Source organism: Parambassis ranga, chromosome 16, assembly GCF_900634625.1.
Source record: "Parambassis ranga chromosome 16, fParRan2.1, whole genome shotgun sequence".
NCBI classification, from domain to species: domain Eukaryota; kingdom Metazoa; phylum Chordata; class Actinopteri; family Ambassidae; genus Parambassis; species Parambassis ranga.
This window is the reverse complement of record NC_041036.1, coordinates 18,282,951-18,310,445: the sequence shown is the minus strand read 5'-3', so window position 1 is coordinate 18,310,445 and position 27,495 is coordinate 18,282,951. Positions and strand designations below refer to the sequence as shown.

General features: G+C 42.3%; 2 protein-coding genes and 1 pseudogene across 2 annotated transcripts; all 3 read left to right on the top strand.

Moving 5' to 3' along the window:
- The first annotated feature begins 308 nt into the window (after positions 1 to 308).
- On the top strand, positions 309 to 10,336 carry LOC114448413 (sialic acid-binding Ig-like lectin 5). The gene is made up of 9 exons (XM_028425330.1): positions 309 to 383; positions 625 to 1,020; positions 1,205 to 1,525; positions 4,426 to 4,683; positions 4,813 to 5,088; positions 5,201 to 5,312; positions 5,401 to 5,470; positions 5,871 to 6,149; positions 10,262 to 10,336. The coding sequence occupies exons 1-9, from the start codon at positions 329 to 331 to the stop codon at positions 10,334 to 10,336; spliced, it is 1,842 nt and encodes a 613-aa protein (XP_028281131.1). The 5' UTR covers positions 309 to 328.
- A 1,031-nt stretch (positions 10,337 to 11,367) lies between these two features.
- Positions 11,368 to 14,216, top strand: LOC114448410 (sialic acid-binding Ig-like lectin 14; annotated as a pseudogene).
- A 3,988-nt stretch (positions 14,217 to 18,204) lies between these two features.
- Positions 18,205 to 27,202, top strand: LOC114448108 (hemicentin-1-like). The gene is made up of 8 exons (XM_028424838.1): positions 18,205 to 18,241; positions 18,639 to 18,709; positions 23,664 to 23,984; positions 24,060 to 24,338; positions 24,735 to 24,992; positions 25,122 to 25,397; positions 25,532 to 25,625; positions 25,722 to 27,202. The coding sequence occupies exons 2-8, from the start codon at positions 18,655 to 18,657 to the stop codon at positions 25,825 to 25,827; spliced, it is 1,389 nt and encodes a 462-aa protein (XP_028280639.1). The 5' UTR covers positions 18,205 to 18,241; positions 18,639 to 18,654; the 3' UTR covers positions 25,828 to 27,202.
- Positions 27,203 to 27,495: the final 293 nt, after the last annotated feature.

Genomic DNA, 27,495 nt, shown 5'->3' with positions numbered 1-27,495 from the left:
GAATCAATAAAAGGCATCAAAAGTTGTATTGAAAAAACATTATATCAAAATATAGTTCTGTTGTTATCAAGCAGCCTTAAAAGAATACTGGCTGTTTTAATAGCTACTTTATCCACCACTTAAAAAGTTCTACTTTTCTTTGCAGTCAGTCTGTGATTGGTTGTTGATGATGACTAAAGAAGACTTCCTCTTCACACATACAGATGCAGCCTGACAAATATGCTCATATGTTTCATTTGAAAGGACTCAACCTGAAAAGTGGCAGCAGCATTTATTCAGAATATACACACACAGATACATTTTAGAGTGGAATCTGTTCTGAATCAGGATGTTTCTTCTCATTTGGATGACTGTGTTCCTGTCTGGGATCAGTGCTGACACAGGTATGTGACTGTATGTAACTCAGTTTCTTGGAAAAAAGTTTGATTTTTCAGTCCTTCATATCACATTTGATATGAGGATGATCAGCTACTCTGTGTTTGCTTTAATGTTAATTTAACACATGACTCTGAAATATGTAAATCCTGAAATGTGATCCTTGTAAATAAGAAGCTGATAGATACCATTGTGTCCTCTTAAAGACTGTCTCTGTCTCTGTCTGTGTCTCCTTGTTTACATGAACAGGTGCTTCAGTTTGGGGACAACAGCACTGTCCACAGCAAGGATACTGTGTCACTCTCAGTGAGGGAGAACTAACAGCAGAGGCTGGACTCTGTGTTGTGATACCGTGTTCTTTCACCACCATCTTTACACCCACACATGTCATTTGGTCCAAAAGGATAAAAGCTGGACAAATATGGTATTTAAACAGAATATTTGACACGTACAAGAGTCAATCAGTTCAGTCTGAGTTCAGAGGTCGAGTGTCACTTTTGGAGCCTGATGTGAGTCAGAGAAACTGCAGCATCATGATTAATTATCTCAGAGAGTCTGATTCTGGATTTTATCAGCTCAGAGTTGATGGTTCCAAACAGAGTGAAGCATTTACCTTCACTTCAAAAGCAGCTGTCACTGTTAAAGGTATGAAAAGTTATTTATAATCTTGATGAATCATAAAGTAACTTTTGTCATTGATGGCCCTCTGTTTGCAGACAGTAGGAGCTGCAGCAGTTAAAGCTAACACTTATTGTTTCATTGAAATGTTTATTGAATGCTGACCTTCAGACTGTCCACCTGACCCCACTCTGCTCTGTGTTTCCATCAGGTCTGAGTCAGAAGCCCACAGTGGTGATTCCTCCACTGACAGCAGGACAGCAGAGCACCCTGACCTGCACTGCTCCTGGTCTCTGCTCTGGATCTGCTCCTAACATCACCTGGTCATGGAGAGGAAAGGGAAATAATGACTCTTACATCACAGGAAACACCACTGAATTCAAGACTGAGAATGTGACTGCTGGTACACAGAGACACACCTCAGCTTTGACCTTTGACCCTTCAGCTGTACACCATGGTACTGAGATCACCTGTACGGTCAGCTTCAGAGGGGCCATAACTACAGAGGAGACAAAAACTCTCAATGTGAGCTGTGAGTACTGTTTATTATTCTCTGTCCTGACTGAACAGTTTGACAAAGAGACATACATGTGCAGCATGTACAGGAACATACAGCACACTCTGCTGATTTCCTCTTTTCTCAAGTCTTAAAAATGTCCTCTGCACAGTTTTGATTCTTTACATTCTTCTGAAGAAAGACTGCTGCCTCTGTGACTGGTCTGCATTTATAAAACACATTCATGGGCACACAGACATCCCTGCACAGCCTGATGTAGCCTGCAACACACAGCACATACAAACAGTGCATGACACCTCACTATGTGACTCAACACTAAGGCCTTTAATATTACTCAGGTAGATTTTGTCATACTTACAGTAGATATATACATTTATCAAGAGAACCGCAGTTTGAATTTGTAGGTGCACTGTTGATACATTAAATTACCATGTTAACAGAAAGGTAGAATGAGTCATCAGAACATTCTGGAGAGTGTGTATGCACAGTAAAACATCAAAACAAAAACCTCACCAAACCCATTAATGTAACACGTGAGTACATTTTCAAGCATATGACGAATGATCTTCTGTATTTTTACTGTTCACATCAACTTACTGTATGTTTATGTTTTCAATGATTTCAGTTGTTCCGAGGATCTTGAGTGGCTCTGTGTGTGAGCTTCAGTCACATGTCCTGACCTGTGTGTGTGTCAGTGAGGGGGTTCCTTTACCCACCATCAGATGGCCGCTGCTGGAGGACCACAATGAGTTCTCTTTCATCACCACAGTGTCAAATCACACAGTTAACAGCACTGTCACCTTGACTGTGAAAGACAACAGCAGCACTGTTGTTGAGTGTGTCAGCAGTAATGAGGCTGGGGAAGTAAAGAACCAGCTCAAATTCAAAAATGAGTCACAATCAGCAGGTGAGTGTTCACAACTAAAACACCTGTGTTATACAATAATTCATTTTTTTATTTGTATATACTGAACAAAAATAGACTAAAAGCTAGTTTTCCCTCTTATAGGTCAATAAGATATTACTGTGTTTTAATTCATTTTGATGTTAACCATTGATGTGGGCTATTTATTTACAGAGAGAACAGAACTCTTTACATGTTTTTGAGTAAGTTTGAAGGTTTTTTTACTGTAGATGGTTCTGTGTACATACAATCACCTGTTATGATATTGATTATTATAACATGATGTTTTTTCTTTGGTCTTTTTCATCAAAGTAGCTCTGAGTTTTATTCTGAAGTTATGAAATCATTGCTGAGTGCCAAAACCTGCATTTCCTCAAATGGCCACTAGAGGCAGCTCCAAACATGAGTCAATAATCATCCTCAGCTTCCAACAGTGCTGTTGAAGAACTATTCAGTCATTATCATAGCTCTCTGTTTGGGTGCAGACTGTGACAGACACTAGTCAGACACTGCACTGTGTCTTTTCTTACAGGTTCTGTGCAGCAGTGTGGATCTTGCTGGGCTGTTGCTGGACTGTCTCTCACTGTGAACCTCTTCTACACAGGCTATGTGATGTCCCTCTGGTATGTCCACACATCAGACATACTTAAATGTGTTTTTAATACATTGAAATCATTTTGCCAACAAATTGAGACCAAATTATTTTTATGTCTAAAGCAAAAACAGAAAAAATGAGGAACCCTGTGAAGAGGACAGAACCTACACATCACTGCAGAGAACAGACAAATCATCAGAGTATGATGTTATAGGCCAGCATCCGAACTGACCAATGTCTGCTGGAAGCCAAGTAGTCAGGGGGACAAACTGTAAGAGTTAAATCAAGTGGATTAAGTACAGTGTTTTCATATTTTCTGGCAAACATTGAAAGACATTAAACATAAAAGTGTTTGTTACAGGAGTTTTTTTTGCTATACATGCATGCAGTGCTGTGTGATATAAAACATGACATTCAACAGCTGAAGAGTTTTTATTGACTTTCCCTATATAGTGTTTTACAGTATGTCTGTACATTTATGTCTTTATATTGTGTGTAATCTCATTTATTTAATTTTGCTCACATCTGATGCTGCATATTCACAACACATATGTTTGCACTTGCTGGAACAGCTCAGCCTGCAGTCTACAGAGCTTTGATTGATTTGAGAATAGATACATTCATGTAAATAAAGCAAGATTGCTGATTCTTTCTCCCTTTGTGTCACTGCTGCCTGTTTACAAAGTACACAGAAAGAAAACACACATTTTTTCAGAGGTGCAGAGATGACAGCAGTCAGAGTGATTCATGAAATTAGCACCACAGTTACTTTGATGAGTTTCAACACATATTGATCATAATTGATCATAAAAACACAAAATTCGGACAAAGTTTCCTGCAGGCTGAAAGTGATCTGCAGGAAGACACTGACACCTTCACACAGGACCAAAGAACAGGAGCTTTGTCCATCTATAATGTGACTGCAGAAGATTCTGGACAGTACGTGTGCACAGCTACACACCTGAACAAGACCCACAAGATGAGAAACGTCACTGTAACAGTGATATGTGAGTACACAACCCTCTGCTTTTAACAAACCAGAACAGTACTGTGGCCTTTTCTTTTCAGAGGTCAGGTCATTAAACCGAATAGGCCTACTTTCAAATATATTGGAACTTTCTTTTTACTGGTTGTAAAAATAATGACAGTGCACAGTTATTTTCAGAGTTCCTGTTTTTACAGAGAATGCCAACAAGGGGTAATTGATATAGAAACAGTCATATTTAGAAACTCTTTCAGTGCAACCTCTCCTACATGTACAGACGTTGTTCAGATCTTTTATTTGTAGAATATTGTGTCAGAAAGTGAGACACAGTGGTGATGATGTCAGTATCACTTTTACTTTTAATTTGACTTTCCTCCTTTATTTACTGTTTAAATATTTTTAAATGAACTAAAACCCTGAAATGTTCACAGACATCAGGAAACCTCAGATCAGCGGCTCTACAGCTGTTAATGAGGGAGATGTTCTGAGTCTGACCTGCAGTGCTGAAAGTTTCCCTCCATCAGTTATTATGTGGACTAAACTGAGTTCTAACACAACCCTGCACAACGGCACTGGATCAGCTACACTAGTCATCCCTAATGTGACAGCAGAGCATTCAGGACAGTACATCTGCACAGCAAACCATCTGACCACCACCCTGACAGAAAGAGTCACTGTAACAGTGACATGTAAGTACATGTATATTAACACTGCTTACAGATGTTTAAATATCTTTCTATGCTGCAAACCTTTACCTTGCACCTTCATGCCATTCACCATTTTGAGTTGACACACTGTGTTCTGGTATGTATCTGCAGGGATCACAGAGATCCAGACTGGCTCTGTGTGTGAGCTTCAGTCAGATGTCCTGACCTGTTGGTGTGTCAGTGAGGGGTTTCCTTTACCCACCTTCAAATGGCCGCTGCTGGAGGACCACACTCAGTACTCTGTCGTGACCTCTGTGTCAAAGCAGACAGTCAACAGCACTGTTACTGTGAGAAACCATGGTAACACTGCTGTTGAATGTGTGGCCAGTAATGAGAACAGAGAAGTAAAAGCAAACCTCACCATTCAGACAAAGTTGCCTGAGGCCGGTACGTCCTCTCATCTTCAGCACTTCTGCTACTTTTGACCACTTTATGATATTTTTAGTATCTCTGTTTAATCCTCTGTAGTATTCCCTGTATTTTTTCTTTCTGATTGCAGGTAAATCAGAAGAAATCTTCCAAACTGCTTCAAGGCTGGAAGTCATCATTGCGTTTTTAATTGGAGTCGTTCTGTCAGCAGTTGTTTGCTGTTTGGCTATAAAATGCCACAGGTATGCTGTTGATTTAATTCATTGTTTTGTGGATTATATTTCTATACATACATTTACATTGTTGCTGCACAAATATATTTTTCTCCAGAAACAAACAGAAAAAGTCTGAAAATGTGGATGAGACTATGGAGATGATAATCCCACAAGGCAACATGCTGGTATGTGTGTTCATATGTTTATATAGCTACTTCTGCTTAAGCAGCCGTCATCAGTTCGTTAGACGATCCTTCAGTGTGGCTGAGAACACACATGGTTACACACTACTGAAACAATGTTGTCACCTTCTAATGTGGTCTGACCAGTTCAGTCTCAGTCTGTCCACAATGCACTGTGGGTGTGTTGTAGGCCAAAGATGTAAAGTCATGAGCAATAGATAACTATATTTTATTTTATTTTATTTTATTAAAAGGTTCTTAACATCAATTTACTGGTTGCAGTATCTTTGAGTTCCTTTCTTAAAGCTGATGAATCAGTGGTTGGCAGTGATGTAAATATATCAGACATTTCACAGTTAATGTGCACATTCTTGGACTTGTATCATCTATGTGTACCTGACAGGTACATGAGAATGGAGCTGTGGACAGAGGGACGACAGACACTGAACTGAACAGTGGCCCAAAAGATGTGGAGTACGCCAGCATTGACTTCTCCCTGCTGAAAAGGATGAGACCCAGCGAGGTGGCAAGGAGGAAGCAAGAGAGCACAGAGACGGAGTACTCTGAAGTAAAGAGGCAGGTAAGAGAGGAAAAGAAAGAGGATGCTGGAGAGGAAGGAGAAACATTGGAGAGGAAAGAGGAGGAGGTGATGGTGGAGGAGGATGAGGAGACCAGACATTATGTCTCAATTCAATTCAATTCAATTCAGTTTTATTTATATAGCGCATATTACAATCAGACATTGTCTCAAAGCGCTTCACAGGAACCCCCCTAAGAGCACTGTGGCAAGGAAAAACTCCCTTTAAGAGGAAGAAACCTTGAGCAGGACCCGTCAACTTAAGGGGGAACCAGTCCTGCTGCTAGTCAGAGAGGATGAGGGAGAGAGAGAGAGAGAGAGAGAGAGAGGATGAAGGAGAAAGAGAGAGAGAGAGAGAGGAGCAAACATGATACAAACATGATACAGTACAGAGCAAACATGACAGCAAGATGAAACAGTGATATATTGTAATGATATCTATATATATCGTCGGTCCATAAGTAGGAATAGTAATTTGATAGTAAAGATGAGCAGCAGGGGCTAGTGAAGTCGATGAGCACAGGAGAGACTGCAGGTCAGTATGCAGGTCTTGAGACCTGCAAAGAGAGAGAGCGAGAGCGAGGCACAGAACTACAAGGAAGACAGTTAACACAGATTATGAGACGATATTACCCAGTATGATCCAGACTAAGGAGAGTGGAGGAGAGGTCAGAGGGTGTTCAGAGGATCGTGTTTGTGCCCCCCGACAACGTAGAGCAAGAGAGACTTCACGGGCCGGACTGCAGGTCATCATCCAGGTCTTGAGACCAGTGTGAGCCAGACTAAGGAGAGAAAAGGAGAGGTTAGAGGGTGAGAGGGAAACTGCTCAGTGGATCATGTTTGTGCCCCCCGACAACGTAGGCCTAGAGCAGCATAGCTGTGCTACACACTAGGTCTAAGGCTAACTGTACGCCTTACTAAACAGAAAAGTTTTAAGTCTAGTCTTAAAGGTGGAGGCAGTGTCTGCCTCTCGGACCCAGATTGGTAACTGGTTCCATAATAGCGGTGCCTGATAGCTGAAAGCTCGTCCTCCCATTCTACTTCTATGAATCCTAGGAACTACTAGTAAACCTGCACTCAGAGATCTGTGTCCTATTAGGAACATATGGTACAATCAGGTCCTGCAGATACAATGGAGCAAGTCCATGAAGAGCCTTGTAGGTTAGAAGAAGGATCTTGAAGTGTATTCTTGAGTCCACTGGGAGCCAGTGAAGAGACGCTAGGACAGGAGAGATATGATCCCTTTGGCTGCTTCCTGTCAGAACTCTAGCTGCTGCGTTCTGGATCAGCTGCAGACTGTTGATGGAGTAATGTGGACATCCTGACAATAAAGAGTTGCAGTAGTCCAGTCTTGAAGTGACAAAAGCATGGATGAGCTTTTCAGCATCACTCTGAGAGAGGATGCTCCTGATCTTAGTAATATTACGCAGGTGAAAGAAAGCGGTCCTGGAGACCTGCTTAATATGAGAGACAAACGACATGTCTTGATCAAAGATAACTCCAAGGTTCCTCACAGTCGTACTGGAGGCCAGAGTAATTCCATCCAGGGAGAAAGTATTATCTGATAAACTAGTTCTGAGATGTTTCGGTCCAAAAACAATGACCTCAGTCTTGTCCGAGTTTAATAGTAAAAAGTTGGAGGACATCCAGTCCTTTATGTCCTTTAGACACGCCTGTAGTCTGACTAGCGGCTCCGTTTCTTCAGGCTTCATGGATAAATACAGCTGGGTATCATCAGCATAACAATGAAAGTTTATGCCGTGCTTCTGGATGATGTATCCTAGAGGGAGCATGTAGAGGGTGAACAGGATCGGTCCGAGCACAGAACTCAGAAGAAGAGAACAGAGGGGACGAGGCCGTGTACTCTAATGTGAAGGAAATCATGTACAATAAGGACTGTGTGGATCGATGTGATGGACTGATGATGGAGCGTCATTGTGATTAATGAGTAACAGTCCTCTCTACCATCTGGCTGGGACTTGCACTATAGTCAGTGTGCTGTAAGCTCTTGAACGCAGCTTTATTCTTTTCATAGCTCTAATGTCCAGGTAGTTGACATGTTTGGTGCTTCTAAAGAAGTTATAATGGTACATATTGTAAACTACAAGCTGATTTTTTGTTCTTTAGTTTTGTGTATAAAGTATTTGCTGTGTGTTTAGTGAGTGCTCTTATGTGCTCTGCTCAGTGTTTTGTACAGTATGAATGAGGAAATGAGAGGGTGTCCGACAGCTCAGATCTAATCTTAACAGTAATCTTAACAACTCAAAATGTGAACAGGAAGCCTTCAGACATGAGGCTGTGATGCCTTTTTAGTGGATGTTTAAATGAAGAATCATGTGAGCAACTTTTCTTAGATCTCATGCTGTTCCAGATACATGAGGCTATTTTAAAGAGGATGCAAGAAGCTGAAGTTGTCAATACGTGCAGCATAAATGTTTCCATCGCATCCACTGTATTCAAATGGTACTACAAACACAAACACACATACAAATGCAGCTGGAAAAATATGCTGATATGTTGCATTTGAAAATTCTGCACAAAGATGTCAATAGCGGTCAACATACAGAGATCATTTGGTGTGAACAGGAAGTAAGCAGAGACACTGTGAGTGATTCCATATTAGGTCATGTGTGACTTCTGTGATGCTGAAACCAGAAAGTAGCCTTCACTGTACAGCAACAATAAAAATCATTGATTATTGTTATGAATATATCATACACATTGCTGAGTTGCTATCAGGATGAGACATAGTTACAGAGAGAGCTGGTTAAAGGGCTAATACACCATTTAACAGAGACCCCAGACCCTGCTGTACACCTGTGAGTTTTATTTTTAGAATGACTGCCTCCAGCTGAAAATTGATTTTCCATACTCTCACTGTTTGATCAATGTATGTAAATACTATTTGAATTGTGCCTACAAAGTGAAGCAGTCTTGAAGGGAGTCATACTGTCTGTCAGTGTTTTATTATTCAGAGAAATGTACTTAACACCTTTGCCACAATGACAGAGGAAGTACAGAGACAAGGAAGAGTCAGTTTAAAACAGAGACTCAAGAATCAAGAGTCAAGAGCAGCTCGTGGCTTAGGCACACAGTTGGACACAAAAGTAAAAAAAGAGACATGCTTAAAATATACCTAGATAAATATAAAATAGAATAAAGAATAAAAAGAGTAAAACTAACAGTGCAAATGAAATTTTCAAAGTGAACAGTATGAATATATAGTACAAAATGCAGGGTATTTGTCAGGGTTTGTGAGGGTGAAGCAGACACAGATGCAGAATCACAGGGTGGTCACGTGGCAAAACAGTCTTTATTACAGGCCAGGAGGGCAAAGTCCAAAGTACTAAAACACAAAATCACTCTAGATGTGGAAAAACTCACCGAGGCAAAAAACAAAGTCCCTTAACAAAGAATAATGGGAGACAGGTTGAAAAAGCATGGCATGGCAAAGTAATCTAGGATGAACGATGAAACACACACACCACGAATGATGAGACAAACTGGCAGGGAGTGCAGGGAAGACAAAGACTAAATACACAAGGGCCAGGGAAGACAACGAGACACAGGTGACACATGAGGGCAGGGCAGGTAATCAAACAAGGAGGGAAACCACAGGAAGCAAAACTCAAGTAAAAGACAATGCACAGGGAGGACAGGACTACCAAAGTAAAACAGGAAGCACAAGACAAGACAAACAAGACACAAGGACTAAACAAAAACCCAGAGAAACAAAACACTAGAACTACAGGAAAATAACAATAACTAAACACAGATTAAACTAAAAACACCAAACAAGGAAACAAAACCAGAAATAACACCAGGTCGTGACAGTATTAATGTTTTAAAGTGCAGAGTGTCTGTGGTCAGAGGTTACTGCTCAGCCTTTGGGTGGGTGGGATGTGTATGGGGAAATGGGGTGATGGATTTCACAGCTCTGGGGAAGAGGCTGTGTTTTCCCACAGAACCACTGGCTCTACAGTTAATACTGTGATGCTGCACAGTGCTGCCAGCCTGAAGCTCTGCCATGTTTGCACTCTCTGCAGTTAAGTTTAAACATGCAGGCTCCACCATGTTTACTGCAGTGCAGTTCAAACACACAGGAGTGTGAGCCGGACATACAGAGATAAATTGGTGTGAACAGGAAGTAACCAGAGACACTGTGAGTGATTCCATATTAGGTCATGTGTAAATGACTTCTGTGATGCTGAAACCAGAAAGTAGCCTCCAATGTAGAGCACAGTGTACGAAGCACTGAAGCTTTCAAAACTAAGGCGGCATCTAGAAACTAAACATCGAAAGCTAGCTCTCAAGAGTAAAGAAAATGGGCTGTAGATACAGACAAGGTGTATCGTGTCACTGACTGGCAACACTAAACGTGCTTTGAAAGCCAGCTACTAGAGTAAGAAAGCGTTCCATAGCGGAGGAATTGGTCCTGCCTGCCACTGTGGACATGTGCTGTAGAAGCTGAAGACCATCTCACTCTCAAACAACACTGTGAGTCACTGTAATGCTGACATGGACTGAGACATACACCATCAACTTCTGGAGAGAATAAAAAAATTGCCAATTTACACTGCTGAACCAGCTGAACATCTCACTAGGGAGAAATAGCAACATATATTTTGTTGCAGACAAAGTTTAAGCTTTCAAGAAGAAACTTGTTTCATGGACGGCCCAGGAAGAGAGAATCATTTCAAGGTTTCAAACCTGTTAAACCTTAAGTGGACTTGATTTAGTTATTAACTACAACTCAAACCAAGACTCGGATCAACTGAGATGAAAGTGTTAATATTTGAATGGGCCACTGGGAAAATCTTCACCTCACAGGGATGCAGCTTTTCCCACAGAACCACTGGCTCTACTGTTAAGAGCCTGAAGCTCTGCCATGTTTGCACTCTCTGCAGTTAAGGTTAAACATGCAGGCCTGTTAGAGACATATTCTGATAATCATACTGATACCATGGTGTGAAAAAGAAGCTATAAAAGACACTGAATGCAGCTGTATCACATAAGGCAACATGACAATGTGTGACTTCCCTGATGCTGAAACCAGAGCTGAATCAATGAAAGGCATCAAAAGTTGTATTGAAAAAACTTTGTCATTATATCAAAATATAGCTCTGTTGTTATCAAGCAGCCTTAAAAGAATACTGGCTGTTTTAATAGCTACTTTATCCACCACTTAAAAAGTTCTACTTTTCTTTGCAGTCAGTCTGTGATTGGTTGATGATGATGGCTGAAGAAGACTTCCTCTTCACACATACAGATGCAGCCTGACAAATATGCTCATATGTTTCATTTGAAAGGACTGAAGTGTCAACCTGAAAAGTGGCAGCAGCATTTATTCAGAATATACACACAGATACATTTTAGAGTGGAATCTGTTCTGAATCAGGATGTTTCTTCTCATTTGGACGACTGTGTTCCTGTCTGGGATCAGTGCTGACACAGGTATGTGACTGTATGTAACTCAGTTTCTTGGAAAAAAGTTTGATTTTTCAGTCCTTCATATCACATTTTATATGAGGATGATCAGCTACTCTGTGTTTGCTTTAATATTAATTTAACACATGACTGTGAAATATGTAAATCCTGAAATGTGATCCTTGTAAATAAGAAGCTGATAGATACCATTGTGTCCTCTTAAAGACTGTCTCTGTCTCTGTCTCTGTCTCCTTGTTTACATGAACAGGTGCTTCAGTTTGGGGACAACAGCACTGTCAACAAGAAGGATACTGTGTCACTCTCAGTGAGGGAGAACTAACAGCAGAGGCTGGACTCTGTGTTGTGATACCGTGTTCTTTCACCACCATCTTTACACCCACACATGTCATTTGGTCCAAATGTGAAACAGCTGAAGAAACATTATGGGATTCTAACAGAATATTTCACACCGACAAGAGTCAATCAGTTCAGTCTGAGTTCAGAGGTCGAGTGTCACTTTTGGAGCCTGATGTGAGTCAGAGAAACTGCAGCATCATGATTAATGATCTCAGAGAGTCTGATTCTGGATTTTATCAGCTCAGAGTTGAAGGTTCCAACAAGAGTGAAGCATTTACCTTCATTCAAAAGCAGCTGTCACTGTTAAAGGTATGAAAAGTTATTCATAATCTTGATGAATCATAAAGTAACTTTTGTCATTGATGGTCCTCTGTTTGCAGACAGTAGGAGCTGCAGCAGTTAAAGCTAACACTTATTGTTTCATTGAAATGTTTATTGAATGCTGACCTTCAGACTGTCCACCTGACCCCACTCTGCTCTGTGTTTCCATCAGGTCTGAGTCAGAAGCCCACAGTGGTGATTCCTCCACTGACAGCAGGACAGCAGAGCACCCTGACCTGCACTGCTCCTGGTCTCTGCTCTGGATCTGCTCCTGACATCACCTGGTCATGGAGAGGAAAGAGAAAGAGTGACTCTTACATCACAGGAAACACCACTGAATTCAAGACTGAGAATGTGACTGCTGGTACACAGAGACACACCTCTGCTTTGACCTTTAACCCTTTAGCTGAACACCACAGCACCAGTGTCACCTGTACAGTCAGCTTCAGAGGTGACATAACTACAGAGGAGACTCAGACTGTGAACGTGAGCTGTGAGTACTACAGTGTTTGTACAGTGTGTCTGCAGGCTGTCTGGAAGCTACATACTGTGTGTTTATGTCTTATAGATGTGAAGGAAGTTCAAATCACAGGGAGCAGAAAAGTGACTGAGGGTGAGACTCTGAGTCTGAACTGCAGTGTTGAAAGTTTCCCTCCATCACTCATCACATGGGCTAAAATGAATGAAAGTGATCTGCAGGAAGACACTGACACCTTCACACAGGACCAAAGAACAGGAGCTTTGTCCATCTATAATGTGACTGCAGAGGATTCTGGACAGTACGTGTGCACAGCTACACACCTGAACAAGACCCACAAGATGAGAAACGTCACTGTAACAGTGATATGTGAGTACACAACCCTCTGCTTTTAACAAACCAGAACAGTACTGTGGCCTTTTCTTTTCAGAGGTCAGGTCATTGAATAGTAGTAGTAGTACCAGTGGTTGTAAAACTAATGACAGTGCACAGAGTTATTTTCAGAGTTCCTGTTTTTACAGAGAATGCCAACAAGGGGTAATTGATATAGAAACAGTCATATTTAGAAACTCTTTCAGTGTAACCTCTCCTACATGTACAGACTTTGTTCAGATCTTTTATTTGTTGAATATTGTGTCAGAAAGTGAGACACAGTGGTGATGATGTCAGTATCACTTTTACTTTTTATTTGACTTTCCTCCTTTATTTACTGTTTAAATATTTTTAAATGAACTAAAACACTGAAATGTTCACAGACATCAGGAAACCTCAGATCAGCGGCTCTACATCTGTTAATGAGGGAGATGTTCTGAGCCTGACCTGCAGTGTTGAAAGTTTCCCTCCATCAGTTATTATGTGGACTAAACTTAGTTCTAACACAATCCTGCACAACGGCACTGGATCAGCTACACTAGTCATCCCTAATGTGACAGCAGAGCATTCAGGACAGTACATCTGCACAGCAAACCATCTGAACACCACCCTGACAGAAAGAGTCACTGTAACAGTGACATGTAAGTACACAACTTTGTATATTAAAAAACAAACAACTTCTGTCAAACAGGGATACAGAAGTATAGATGGAGACTGGAACTCCCTTTTTTTAGTGTGTTCATGAAATTCAGAGTTTCTTTTACATGGATCACAGAGATGCAGACTGGCTCTGTGTGTGAGCTTCAGTCAGATGTCCTGACCTGTTGGTGTATCTGTATTTTTAGTACCTGGATCTTTCTATTCTGTATTATATGTAAGCTTTTATATCTAATATCTGTAACACATCTGGTCTTCCATTAGATGCTGGACCTCAGCGTGGAGTCCTTCCCTGGATTGTTGCTGGTGTGTCTCTCACTGTGAATGTTCTCTGCATCATCTGCATATGGAGTCTTTGGTATGTTACTGCTTGTGTGTTTAATGTGTTGAAGCCTTTAATGCACTGGACACTTTTAAATAACAATAATAACAGTGTTGTTTGTCCTCTTTGAAGGAACACAAGAAAAAAGGTCAAACCAAATCAAGAGGACAGAGTGTACATGTCAATACAGAAAGCAGAGACATCAGAGTATGAGGTCATCACCCCGTATCAGACATGAAGGTGGACAATTGTTAATGATACTTTGGCAGCATCATTCAGTTTCTAGTCTGTTATACTTTAACATGTAATATGTGTGTGTTATTCCTGCAGTAAGTAGCGCCTCTTTGTTCATCTTTTTATTATTAGTTTTTTATATTGCATTGAAAATATGCTACTTTTCTTTAATTAAACAACAACTCAAGCAACCACTGTTCTATCTATCTATCTTCATGGCAAAAATAAAGATTCTGAAAAGACTGTGAATGATTGTTATTGTAAATAAAGACACAGCAGATGCTTGTCTGACACATGCAAGCATGTCTGTGTGAGGGACTACTGTGCATGTCATCTGTAGTGGTATTCCTCCACTGCAGTATAGCCAACCAGGGATCAGTACCTGCGCTGGCCGTTTTTTAGATTTGGGGTGTCTCAGAGATGACAGGACATGTTCAAATTCCCATTCTTTTGTAAATTTCCTAAATGTCTCATTGTCGAACTGGATGTGTGGGGATTGTGTGTGACATCATTGTTTCCTGCTGCTGTTTGTGTGAGTATCCGTTGCATGCTGAGCACTGGCTGACAAAGTCTTTCATCTCACGCTGCATATTGGGCCAGTATCATGTGTCCCTGGCCTGCCTGTAGCATGCATCACTCCAATGTGACTTACGCTGACACGTTTCAGCATTTCTAGGCGTAACGATCATGAAATGATTATTCTCTGACTTCTGAAGAGCACATCATCCTGTGCACTGATCTAATCCCTGATGGACCAGTACTCCCTGATAGCTAAGAGGGTCTCTTCCTTGTGCTCCGGCCACCCCTGCAGGACTGCTGTTTTCAACATCTGGAGGCTGTTGTCCTCCTCTGTGTGTTTCCTTATCTGTGTAAGGCGTTGGCTAGTGGCATTCAGGTAGTCAGCTTGATACATTCTGTGATTTCTTGTGCCCTCTGCAGGGTGCATATGGAATGACGGTTGTATGCATCATGTGGCCCAGCTGAGAGTGTCACTAATATGCGTGCTAAGGCCAGGTCTGTACATCACATTGAGGTTGTAGTTTTGCACAGTGAGGAGCATGCTTTGCAAGCGCTTAGGTGCACTCAGGAGGGGCTTGTTGAAGATGGAGGTAAGATCTGTTTACAGCTGTTTACATCCCTGCCATAGAGATAATGGTGAAAGCGTTGGCAAGCAAACACAATGCTCAGACACTCCTTCTAGATCTGTGCATAATTCTGTTACGTCTGTGTTATAGGTAGGGTAGGAGATTTTAAAAAATCAGTGAGAGTCAGCCAGATTTTGAAAGTAAACACACGCCCCTTTCTTTTGCAGCTCACCCCGAAGCCATGCCTCCAATCACATGGACCGCCCTGATTTTTTCAGGGTCTGGCTGTAGGCCCTCTGCTGACAGGATGTGTCCACGAAACTTGACCTTTTGGCTGTCAAAGTCAACAGTTAACTCCAACAGCAGATGTCACTAGTGAGTACTGAATGAAGCATTGAGTAACGAACCTTTGAGCAACACATTGGGCATGAAAGCCTCATTGCATCAGTATGAAAGTATAAGTATGAATGTTTATTCACACACATCAAAACAATCACAAGAAAACATACAATTTCACTGAAAGAGAGAGAGAGAGAAAATCAGTCTTGTCGTCTCTCTGGGTCCGGCCACAGAATTTCATCAACGTCGCATGCAATGTCTTCTAGTCCAAGGCACTGGGGAAAATGTCTCCTGGAGTGCCATATCCAGGCCTGACATGATCCCTGGTCCATATCCTCACATGCCTCCTTCCAGATGCTGGATGTCTAGTAATTCTGTGGAGTAACAGTTTCCATTTTACATGCACAGTATTGTTGTGTATCTCAGAGTATGGTACTACAAAACTTAGTGTGAGGGAACTGTACTAACCGATTCTCATCAATATGTCCTTATGATGCTTGCTACAGTGTAGCGGCTCAGGCTGAACCTGTTGTCCAGCTTCCCTCAGGGTCGTTCCATGGTTGATCACATGATCCACTATTGTAGACAACAGTGGGGACAACAGTGGCGCAGTGGTATAACAGGGTTGTCTAGTAACCGGAAGGTTGGTGGTTTGATCCCAACTCCCCCCTAGTCACTATTGTGTGTTCTTGGGCAAGACACTTCACCCTAGCCTGTGGCGCGCTAGTCATTGTATGACACAGCCGTAAAGAATTTCCCTATGGGATTAATACAGTATCTAAAATAAAAAAAATAAAATAAAAATAAGTAGCTCTGATGACATCAGTAATTCTATTTCTTCTTGCCCTTCCTCCTTCCTCTTCACCTCCTCGTCCTCTTCCTCTAAATTCACATCCTAGTCTTCGTCCTCCTCCTCTTCCTCATGTCCTCATCCTCCTCTAATTCTCACTCTTCTCAGTCTTCTTCTCCCTCCATTGTTCTCCACACTGAAGCTTACCTGTGTCTTATTTACAGAGCTCATGCTGATTGCAAAGTGAACTAATGATGTAAAACAGTTCTCACATGTGACAGTGTAGCCAGACAGTTGGCAAAATAGTGTAAATACCAGCCATATATGTGTGTAGTTTTACTAAGAGAGTGTTGATCATTTGGAAGTTGTGTGTAAAGCAGTGAGTTGTGTTTACAGTTCAGCACAAAGAGTGCTGTGAAGTGGATTATATTTTTACATTTGCAACCTGTGTGTCCCAAATTTCCCCAAGGGACCTTCCCAAAGGGATTAATAAAGTATATTCTATTCTATTCTTGTTGTAGCCATTTTTTGATTATTTGGCACTGTGCAATATTGTTTTGGGTTATTTAGTATATTTGAAAGCTGTGCCATTATTATTTTGCTACACATAACAAATCTACATTTATGTTTAGTTAGGGTTTTTACGGGAAGTGGTGGTGACGTCATAAGGGCAGCGCCAGGATTTTTATGAATGGGAAAAATGTTTGGAGTGAGCGCGGGGGTGGAAGAAGGTGGCAAACAGTTTCTTGACCACCTTTGGCCAAGCGTTATTAGTTTTGAGTGGTTTTCATTTGAGTTAAATTATTTTGTATTTTTTAAGACCTTTTGTTCAGCTTTGAAAATAAAACACGAAATGGAATATAAAAGATGTGTCGGAGGTGTGTGTAAGACGGCCACCCATTCACCCAGCCCAAAGTAGAAGACGAAGACAAAGAAGCCGAGACAATTCTATTACAAAAATGCAAACTGAGTGTAAAGCAGTGTTTTTGCTTTTAGTTTTGCAAACTCAGTGAGTGATTTTGCTGTAACTATTATTAGTTTTAAAAATTGTGCTATAAGAATCATTGTTAGTGTTTAAGCATTCAGAAAACACTGTAACATGGCCAACTTTACAGCAGACATCAACATCAGTGTGCTAAAGGAACAGTTTTGGTCTCTGCTGATAAGTTCCTTTTTTGTGACTACTGTATTTATATGCATTTTAAAACCTTTGGGATTTGGTTCTTTTCTTTTAGGTTTACACACAATAAGTGTCTTTCCTTCACCTGTGCCCACTTTGCAGCTGTGTGAGCTCCTAGGGGATAAACAAAGTCATTATCAATTGATTACAACCAAAGTGGAAACAGGCATGTAGCATGTTAGCTCTATGTTATCGTACTTCACCATCCAGTTAAAAATGACTAAGTGCGATCAACAAGCCATCACACACTGGCACTGATACCATATAAGGCCAAATAACACCAGCTGAACAGACACTGTGACTTTGCATTAGAGCATCATTATTCAGTGTTAAAAGTGAACATGCACTGCAGAATGTGATGACAAGTACGGTAAATAATACTTGTCTATATAAACGTATTTCTATTGAAATAAACATGTCTATTATTAAATTCTTAAAACATTTCATTAAAAAGTTGTAAATAGATAAATAAGTAATTAATATAGATAGATCACGATCATAATATGGAAGTCAAAGAAAAGCATGACTTTGTAAATTGAAAGACTTCCCTAAATTTATCACAAAGGGGAAGGAACATTTAGCAGACATCAGAGGAGATCGTTGGTCTGGAGCAGAGTGCAGGACAGCAGATAGAGGTAAAAACATAACTGTTAACATTTCTTGTGGGAAAGATTCAAAGTATTTATTGTCATGTATATAAACATAAAACATAAACTATGAATAAGTAAAGCTATATACATAAATGTGTGATCTGCTGTGCAACATTGAGCAGAGAATGTCAGGGGAGAGAAACAGTACGACACATGTGCAGTTGTTGCATATGAAGGTGCATGAACAGTAAACAATATTACAGTTGGTGTGCTACTGAAAAATGTAAACAGTCTGAGCAAGGGTCCATTGTTACAGACTCCTGTCAGCTGTCGAGGAGAGGGAAAGAAAGAGTTAATGAGTCAAAGACTTTAAAGTGTCAGCTACATGATATGTGGAGATACAGAAGTGTCTTTTTAACGTCTGACTTTAATTCACTTCCAGTCTGCTCTGGATCAGGATGTTTCTTCTCCTTTGGACCGCTGTGCTCTTGTGTGAGATCAGTGCTGACACAGGTATGTGACCGTCAAGACGCAAACATCAGAACTGTTGTTGTGACACTGAACACTGAACTGGCGGCGCAGACACGTGCGGCGGCTTCTCTCTCTCCCGATTCTTCATTGTTTTCGTGTTCTATGTTACACGTGCCGCAGACTTATAGCAAGTCATCGCCGTGTTTGTATGTCAGGAAGCGCACATACAGCCGTGAGCTACTTTTTAACATCAGCAGAACTGTAAATGTTGAGTTAGACCCTGCAATCGCTGAAGAGCTACGGGACTGTGGACTACTCCGCCTGCCGGCACCTCTACCGGCCCCTGCAACACCATCTCGCCCGCAGTGGAAGCGCCACAGGCGGTGTGAAAGGAAGCAGAAGAGGGGCAAGCGCGGAGGGATACGGACCAGGCTAGCGGCTAACCCACATAAGCCGGCCATCCCTAGCATCGTACTGGCCAACGTACGCTCTTTGGACAACAAAATGGACTATATCCGGCTACTTCGCGCCACACAGAGGACTATAAGGGAGTGTTGTGTGTTTGTGTTTACGGAAACATGGCTGAACGACAGCATCCCGGACTCCGCCATTCAGCTCGACCGCCTAGCGTGTTTCAGAGCGGACAGAGCCTTGGTTGAAGGAGGTAAGACCCGCGGCGGCGGGCTCTGTGTTTACATCAATGACTCTTGGTGTCGGGACGCTGCTGTGGTCTCAAAACACTGCTCGCCACTTGCGGAGCTTATGATTATAAAGTGCCGGCCGTTTTACCTGCCACGGGAGTTTACAGCTATACTGCTTGTAGCTGCGTACATCCCGCCGAGCTCCAGCAACAACAACAGGAGCGACGCACTGAATGAGCTCTACCTGCAGGTCAGTGAGCAGCAGACAGCCCACCCGGATGCTTTTCTCATCCTGGCGGGTGATTTCAACCATGCAGACCCCAAGACTGTGTTTCCAAAACTTCACAAACACATAGACTTTCCAACTCGTGGTAACAACACACTGGACAATGTTTACACCACCCAGAGAGGCGCGTACAAAGCCCTCCCCCTCCCCCACCTCGGAGCTTCTGATCACATCACTGTTATGCTAATGCCAGCATACAGACCACTGGTAAAAGTTGCCAAACCGGTCCGAAAAGAAGTGAGAGTGTGGCCGGAGGGAGCCACAGGAGCTTTACAGGACTGTTTCAGCACAACAGACTGGGATGTGTTCAAGCAGGCTGCAACCCACAACAACTGCACTGACCTCCAGGAGTACTCAGAGACTGTCACTGCTTACATCACCAAATGCATTGATGATGCAACTGAAACCAGGACTGTCAGCATTCGAGCCAGTCAGAAACCATGGCTGACAGGGGAGGTCTACAGGCTGCTGAGGGCCAGGAACGCTGCCTTCAGAAGAGGCGACGACACCAGCCTAAAGTTAGCCAGAGCCGACCTGTCCCGTGGCATCAGGAAGGCGAAGAGACAGTACTCCAGAAGGGTTGCCCACCACTTCAGCGACAGCAGGGACACCCGGAGCCTGTGGCGGGGGATACAGACCATCACAGACTACAAGCCCCCACCACAGACCTGTGACAGCGACACCTCTCTGCTGAACCAGCTGAATGACTTCTTCGGACGCTTTGAAGCACTCAACAGCACTCCTGCACAAAAGATCACATCCTCTCCCACTGACCAGGTATTTTCCCTGTCCCGAGCCAGCGTGAAGACATCTCTCAGCCAGATCAACGCACGCAAAGCTCCCGGTCCTGACAACATACCTGGCCGTGTGCTCAGAGACTGTGCTGAGGAGCTCGCTGAGGTGTTTACAGACATCTTCAACATCTCACTGAGCCAGGCTGTTGTCCCCACCTGCTTCAAAGCCACCACGATCATCCCTGTGCCGAAGAAGTCCACCCCCGCCTGCTTCAATGACTACCGTCCAGTAGCACTCACACCCATCATCATGAAGTGCTTTGAACGGTTAGTCATGAAACACATCAAGACGGCCCTCCCTCCCTCTCTGGACCCCTTCCAGTTTGCATATCGGCCCAACCGGTCAACCAGTGATGCTGTTTCCACAGCACTCCACACAGCCCTCACCCACCTGGAAAATAAAGACTCATACGTTCGAATGCTGTTCATAGACTTCAGCTCAGCATTCAACACCATCATCCCACAGCAGCTCATCAACAAACTGGACCAGCTGGGGCTGAACTCCTTGCTGTGCAACTGGCTGCTGGACTTCCTCACCGGGAGACCTCAGACAGTGCGGGTCGGCAGAAACACATCCAGCACCATCATAATGAACACCGGGGCTCCCCAAAGATGTGTGCTGAGCCCCCTCCTCTTCACTCTGCTGACCCATGACTGCACGCCAACACACAACACCAACATCTTTGTGAAGTTTGCGGACGACACAACTGTGATGGGTCTCATCTCCGGTGGAGATGAAACATACTACAGGAATGAGGTGCACCTTCTGGCCGGGTGGTGCAGAGACCACAGCCTCTCCCTGAATGTGGAGAAGACAAAGGAGATGGTTGTGGACTACAGGAGAGCACAGAGTCAGCACACCCCTCTGACCATCGACGGTGCTGCTGTGGAGCAGGTGAGCAGCACCAAGTTCCTGGGTGTGCACATCACTGAGGACCTCTCCTGGACTAACAACACTGCATCCCTGACCAAGAAGGCACAGCAGCGCCTCTACTTCCTCCGCAAGCTCAAAAGAGCCAGAGCCCCTCCCTCCATCCTGTGCACCTTCTACAGAGGGGCTGTTGAGAGCATCCTGTCCAGCTGCATCACTGTGTGGTACGGAGCCTGCACCGCCACCTGCAGGAAGACGCTTCATCGCATAGTGAGAGCAGCTGAGAGGATCACCGGCGTCCCTCTCCCCTCCCTCCAAGACCTCTACGACAGCCGTCTCACCCGAAAGGCCCTCCGCATCACAGGAGACCCCACCCACCCTTCACACCGCTTCTTCAGTCTGCTGCCATCAGGAAAGAGACTGCGCAGCCTCCGGGCCAGGACCAGCAGACTGAGGGACAGCTTCATCCACCAGGCTGTCAGGAAGCTGAACTCTCTCCCTGCTGCGCCCCACTTTCTCCCCCTTCCCTGACACCACCCCCCCCCCCCCTACCCCTACCACCATCCCCCCCCCCCCACCCCCTACCCCTACCACCATCCCCTCACCCCTACCACCACCCAAGATAGGAACTCTTTGTACCAGCCACTTTACCAAAGGAACTCTGTGCACCAGTCACTTTTTACCCTGTCATGTCACACCAGTCTCATATAAGCTGCTATAACTTAATCTATTCCTGGACTGTTACATTATGCCAACTGCACTGACTTGCACTATTGCATCTTTTGCACTCTCATACCAGTCTCAATAAGCTGTTATAAGTTAAACCATTCCTGTTTATATTATGCCAACTGCACTGACTTGCACTATACATCTTTTGCACTCTGACTGCATTGTGCCTTCATTATGTGCCTTGTATTTTGTGTGTGCCTCATTGTAGGTACATTTTTTACACTTTATATTTATCTTTAGTTTTTAGTTACATGTTATATGTTGCGGAGTGAAGAGTAACGCAATTTCGATTCTCTGTATGTTCAGCACATATAGCAGAGTTGACAATAAAGCTGACTTGACTTGACTTGACTTGACTTGAACATCCTTCAGAATGTGTTTTTTTCTCTCCACACATTCACACCTTTCACAAAGGAAATCCTAAATTTAATCAATGGTTTTAACTGGAACAAACCAAAGCACAGGGAATCCAATATAACCATGGGGCTGGAAGACACAGGAGAACATAAAAACAGAGCACAGAACCTCACAGTGACAAAACAGAGATCTCACAGGGTACAAGCAAGACAAAGAGACACAAGCAAAGGGGAGGACAAGACACAAGTGAACACAATCAGGGGAGGGCAGACAATCACAGAAGGCTGGAAGACACAAGAGGAAGTAAAACATGTGGGAAAACACAAGGAAGACGGGACTATTGAAATAAAACAGGAAGCAAGACTAAACCACAGGAAACATAACACAGACACGGGGCAATTAAACACATCATGAAAACCAAATCATATCAAGATAACCAAGAAATGAGGGGTTAATTCACAAAACACAAGAAATAATAAAGAAACAAAGGGTTAAATCAGAAGCAAATGCAGGATAACAAAGAAACAGTGAAAACACACCATAACAAATCAGATCGCACTAAGATAACTTTAAAATTAAATTACAAAACAAAACAGAATCATGACAGATGTTGTTGTCATCTAATGCTAATGACAACAAAACTGCCACTAGCCTTTTTTGTCTTCACTTGTTAAATGTCATTGTGTCCTCTTAAAGACTGTCTCTGTCTCTGTCTGTGTCTCCTTCTTTACATGAACAGGTGCTTCAGTTTGGGGACAACAGCACTGTCAACAAGAAGGATACTGTGTCACTCTCAGTGAGGGAGAACTAACAGCAGAGGCTGGACTCTGTGTTGTGATACCGTGTTCTTTCACCACCATCTTTACACCCACACATGTCATTTGGTCCAATGTAAAACAGCTGATCAAAGATGGTGTACTAACAGAATATTTCACACCGACAAGAGTCAATCAGTTCAGTCTGAGTTCAGAGGTCGAGTGTCACTTTTGGAGCCTGATGTGAGTCAGAGAAACTGCAGCATCATGATTAATGATCTCAGAGAGTCTGATTCTGGATTTTATCAGCTCAGAGTTGAAGGTTCCAAACAGAGTGATGTATTTACCTTCACTTCAAAAGCAGCTGTCACTGTTAAAGGTATGAAAAGTTATTTATAATCTTGATGAATCCTAAAGTAACTTTTGTCATTGATGGTCCTCTGTTTGCAGACAGTAGGAGCTGCAGCAGTTAAAGCTAACACTTATTCTTTCATTGAAATGTTTATTGAATGCTGACCTTCAGACTGTCCACCTGATCCCACTCTGCTCTGTGTTTCCATCAGGTCTGAGTCAGAAGCCCACAGTGGTGATTCCTCCACTGACAGCAGGACAGCAGAGCACCCTGACCTGCACTGCTCCTGGTCTCTGCTCTGGATCTGCTCCTGACATCACCTGGTCATGGAGAGGAAAGAGAAATAATGACTCTTACATCACAGGAAACACCACTGAATTCAAGACTGAGAATGTGACTGCTGGTACACAGAGACACACCTCAGCTTTGACCTTTAACCCTTTAGCTGAACACCACAGCACCAGTGTCACCTGTAAGGTCAGCTTCAGAGGTGACATAACTACAGAGGAGACTCAGACTGTGAACGTGAGCTGTGAGTACTACAGTGTTTGTACAGTGTGTCTGCAGGCTGTCTGGAAGCTACATACTGTGTGTTTATGTCTTATAGATGTGAAGGAAGTTCAAATCACAGGGAGCAGAAAAGTGACTGAGGGTGAGACTCTGAGTCTGAACTGCAGTGTTGAAAGTTTCCCTCCATCACTCATCACATGGGCTAAAATGTCTGAAAGTGATCTGCAGGAAGACACTGACACCTTCACACAGGACCAAAGAACAGGAGCTTTGTCCATCTATAATGTGACTGCAGAAGATTCTGGACAGTACGTGTGCACAGCTACACACCTGAACAAGACCCACAAGATGAGAAACGTCACTGTAACAGTGATATGTGAGTACACAACCCTCTGCTTTTAACAAACCAAAACAGTACTGTGGCCTTTTCTTTTCAGAGGTCAGGTCATCAAACTGAATAGGCCTACTTTCAAATATGTTGGAACTGACAGTGCACAGTTATTTTCAGAGTTCCTGTTTTTACAGAGAATGCCAACAAGGGGTAATTGATATATATATATATATATATATATATATATATATATATATATATATAGTGTATGTATGGTATATGGTATAGAAAGAATCAAAACAAAATATTCTGTGAGAAAGTGAGACACAGTGGTCATGATGTCAGTGTCAGTTTTACTTTTTATTTGATTTTTCTCCTTGTTTTTAATTTTAATTCCTATTTAAATATTTTAAATGATCTAAAACACTGAAATGTTCACAGACATCAGGAAACCTCAGATCAGCGGCTCTACAGCTGTTAATGAGGGAGATGTTCTGAGTCTGACCTGCAGTGCTGAAAGTTTCCCTCCATCAGTTATTACGTGGACTAAACTTAGTTCTAACACAACCCTGAACAACGGCACTGGATCAGCTACACTAGTCATCCCTAATGTGACAGCAGAGCATTCAGGACAGTACATCTGCACAGCAAACCATCTGAACACCACCCTGACAGAAAGAGTCACTGTAACACTGACATGTAAGTACATGTATATTAACACTGCTCACAGATGTTTAAATATCTTTCTATGCTGCAAACCTTTACCTTGCACCTTCATGCCATTCACCATTTTGAGTTGACACACTGTGTTCTGGTATGTATCTGCAGGGATCACAGAGATCCAGACTGGCTCTGTGTGTGAGCTTCAGTCAGATGTCCTGACCTGTTGGTGTGTCAGTGAGGGGTTTCCTTTACCCACCTTCAAATGGCCGCTGCTGGAGGACCACACTCAGTACTCTGTCGTGACCTCTGTGTCAAAGCAGACAGTCAACAGCACTGTTACTGTGAGAAACCATGGTAACACTGCTGTTGAATGTGTGGCCAGTAATGAGAACAGAGAAGTAAAAGCAAACCTCACCATTCAGACAAAGTTGCCTGAGGCCGGTACGTCCTCTCATCTTCAGCACTTCTGCTACTTTTAACCACTTTATCATATTTTTAGTACCTGGATCTTTCTATTCTGTATTATATGTAAGCTTTTATATCTAATATCTGTAACACATCTGGTCTTCCATTAGATGCTGGACCTCAGCGTGGAGTCCTTCCCTGGATTGTTGCTGGTGTGTCTCTCACTGTGAATGTTCTCTGCATCATCTGCATATGGAGTCTTTGGTATGTTACTGCTTGTGTGTTTAATGTGTCGAAGCCTTTAATGCACTGGACACTTTTAAATAACAATAATAACAATGTTGTTTCTCCTCTTTGTAGGAACACAAGAAAAAAGGTCAAACCAAATCAAGAGGACAGAGTGTACATGTCAATACAGAAAGCAGAGACATCAGAGTATGAGGTCATCACCCCGTATCAGACATGAAGGTGGACGATTGTTAATGATACTTTGGCAGCATCATTCAGTTTCTAGTCTGTTATACTTTAACATGTAATATCTGCGTGTGTTATTCCTGCAGTAAGTAGCACCTCTTTGTTCATCTTTTTATTATTAGTCTTTTTTGCATTGGACAATATGATACTTTTCTTTAATTAAACAACTAATCAAGCTGAAGTGTTTCCTCATCACCTCTTTACACATGCAGTACAATAACCTGACCAAATGAGGGCACCACATTTCACATTGAGCTGTTCGGACGCTTGAGGCACTGAGGAAGGGGGTGCAATATACAGTACAAATGTTACTATTTCTGTTCTCTTCCCTTGAGCAAATAGTGTTTTGTTAACCTGATAACCATGCTACAACACAAGGAGTTTTTTCTTATCCTGGTACAGAGAAATAAATGTGTGGAAACACTCATCAAAATAGACCTACAAGCTCTCAGAGCAACATGAAAGGTGTTTCTCTCATTGAATGTTTGAATGATGAGATGAATAAAATTTCACAAGAAGAGTTCTAAGATTTAGGAGATCAGCCATACAGAGACCAGTCTCTGTGCAACCATCACTGCTGTGTGCGTCGTCGGGAGCCCTAACCCTAATCTGAAATGCTACCTGCTCCGCTTCCAATGCTTCTGTCTGTCATCCTTCACCCCCTCACAGTTGATGATCAGTTGCAATTACACATGTGTACGTCTAGGATGCACTTAATACCTGTCACTCTGTGTTGATGTAAAATAGCAGAAGTGTGTGACAGTGTTCACGTGTGTATGGTTAAGGAGTTGGAGGCTGTTTGGATACTAAAGATTTCAAACAGGGTAGCAAGAAACCCAGCTTCCTCCTTTAAAAGCACAATCACAACACGGAGCAAACTGAGTATGTGGAGGGGGTCATCATGGATCTAAAACCACCTGAAAGGTTGAAGTTGATGGGAAATGTTGACGAAAATTGGCATGCCTCTAAGCAGCAGTTCAACCTGTATGTCATGGCAATGGGACGGGATACAAAGCTGGACACAAGACAAGTAGCACTTTTGCTAACTTCAGCATGGCCACAGGCCATTAAAGTATTTAACATACATACCTGTATCTAGTCAAAAGAGAGGCATTGTTTACATGCAGGATGTATAACCTTGTTATTCATTGATTTAATGTAGGTATATAACACATTATAATGTAATATACTACATATATATTTTTTTTGGTCCGATTCTTTTTATCCTTTTATCCTGTTTTTATTTTCTTGTTAATTTATACAAAAAGAAGCATGTATGTGTGTTGCCTACTAAGCCTACTAAGTGACTACTTACTAAATTAATCACACTTGTTGATTTAACCCTTTCCACCCCAAGGGACCCAAGTTTGGGGGCTTTTTCATGCATCCAAAAAATAAAAGACAACAAACAAGGTGTCATATGAAAGCTGAGACTTTACCAATTGACACTGTTACAGTTGTTTTGCTATATTATAAACATTTGGTAAATTAGAATATAAAGAATATAAAAGTAAAAAATCACAAGTAACAACAAAATCTGTCTTTCTTCTGTAAATTTGCAATAATCAGTCATATTTGAAGGCAATAAATGCTTGGTTCAGATAGACCAACATGTCTGTGTTTATTCAAGACTAAAAATATTAGGATTAGACATTTATTA

Coding starts and splice junctions, on each gene's coding strand:
- LOC114448413 (XM_028425330.1), top strand. CDS start 329: ATGTTTCTTCTCATTTGGATGACTGTGTTCCTGTCTGGGATCAGTGCT. Junction 5,313..5,400: donor TTGGCTATAAAATGCCACAG/GTATGCTGTTGA, acceptor ATTTTTCTCCAG/AAACAAACAGAAAAAGTCTG. Junction 6,150..10,261: donor ATGAGGAGACCAGACATTAT/GTCTCAATTCAA, acceptor TGCTGAAACCAG/AAAGTAGCCTCCAATGTAGA.
- LOC114448108 (XM_028424838.1), top strand. CDS start 18,655: ATGTTTCTTCTCCTTTGGACCGCTGTGCTCTTGTGTGAGATCAGTGCT. Junction 23,985..24,059: donor TCAGACTGTGAACGTGAGCT/GTGAGTACTACA, acceptor TATGTCTTATAG/ATGTGAAGGAAGTTCAAATC. Junction 25,398..25,531: donor GACAAAGTTGCCTGAGGCCG/GTACGTCCTCTC, acceptor GTCTTCCATTAG/ATGCTGGACCTCAGCGTGGA.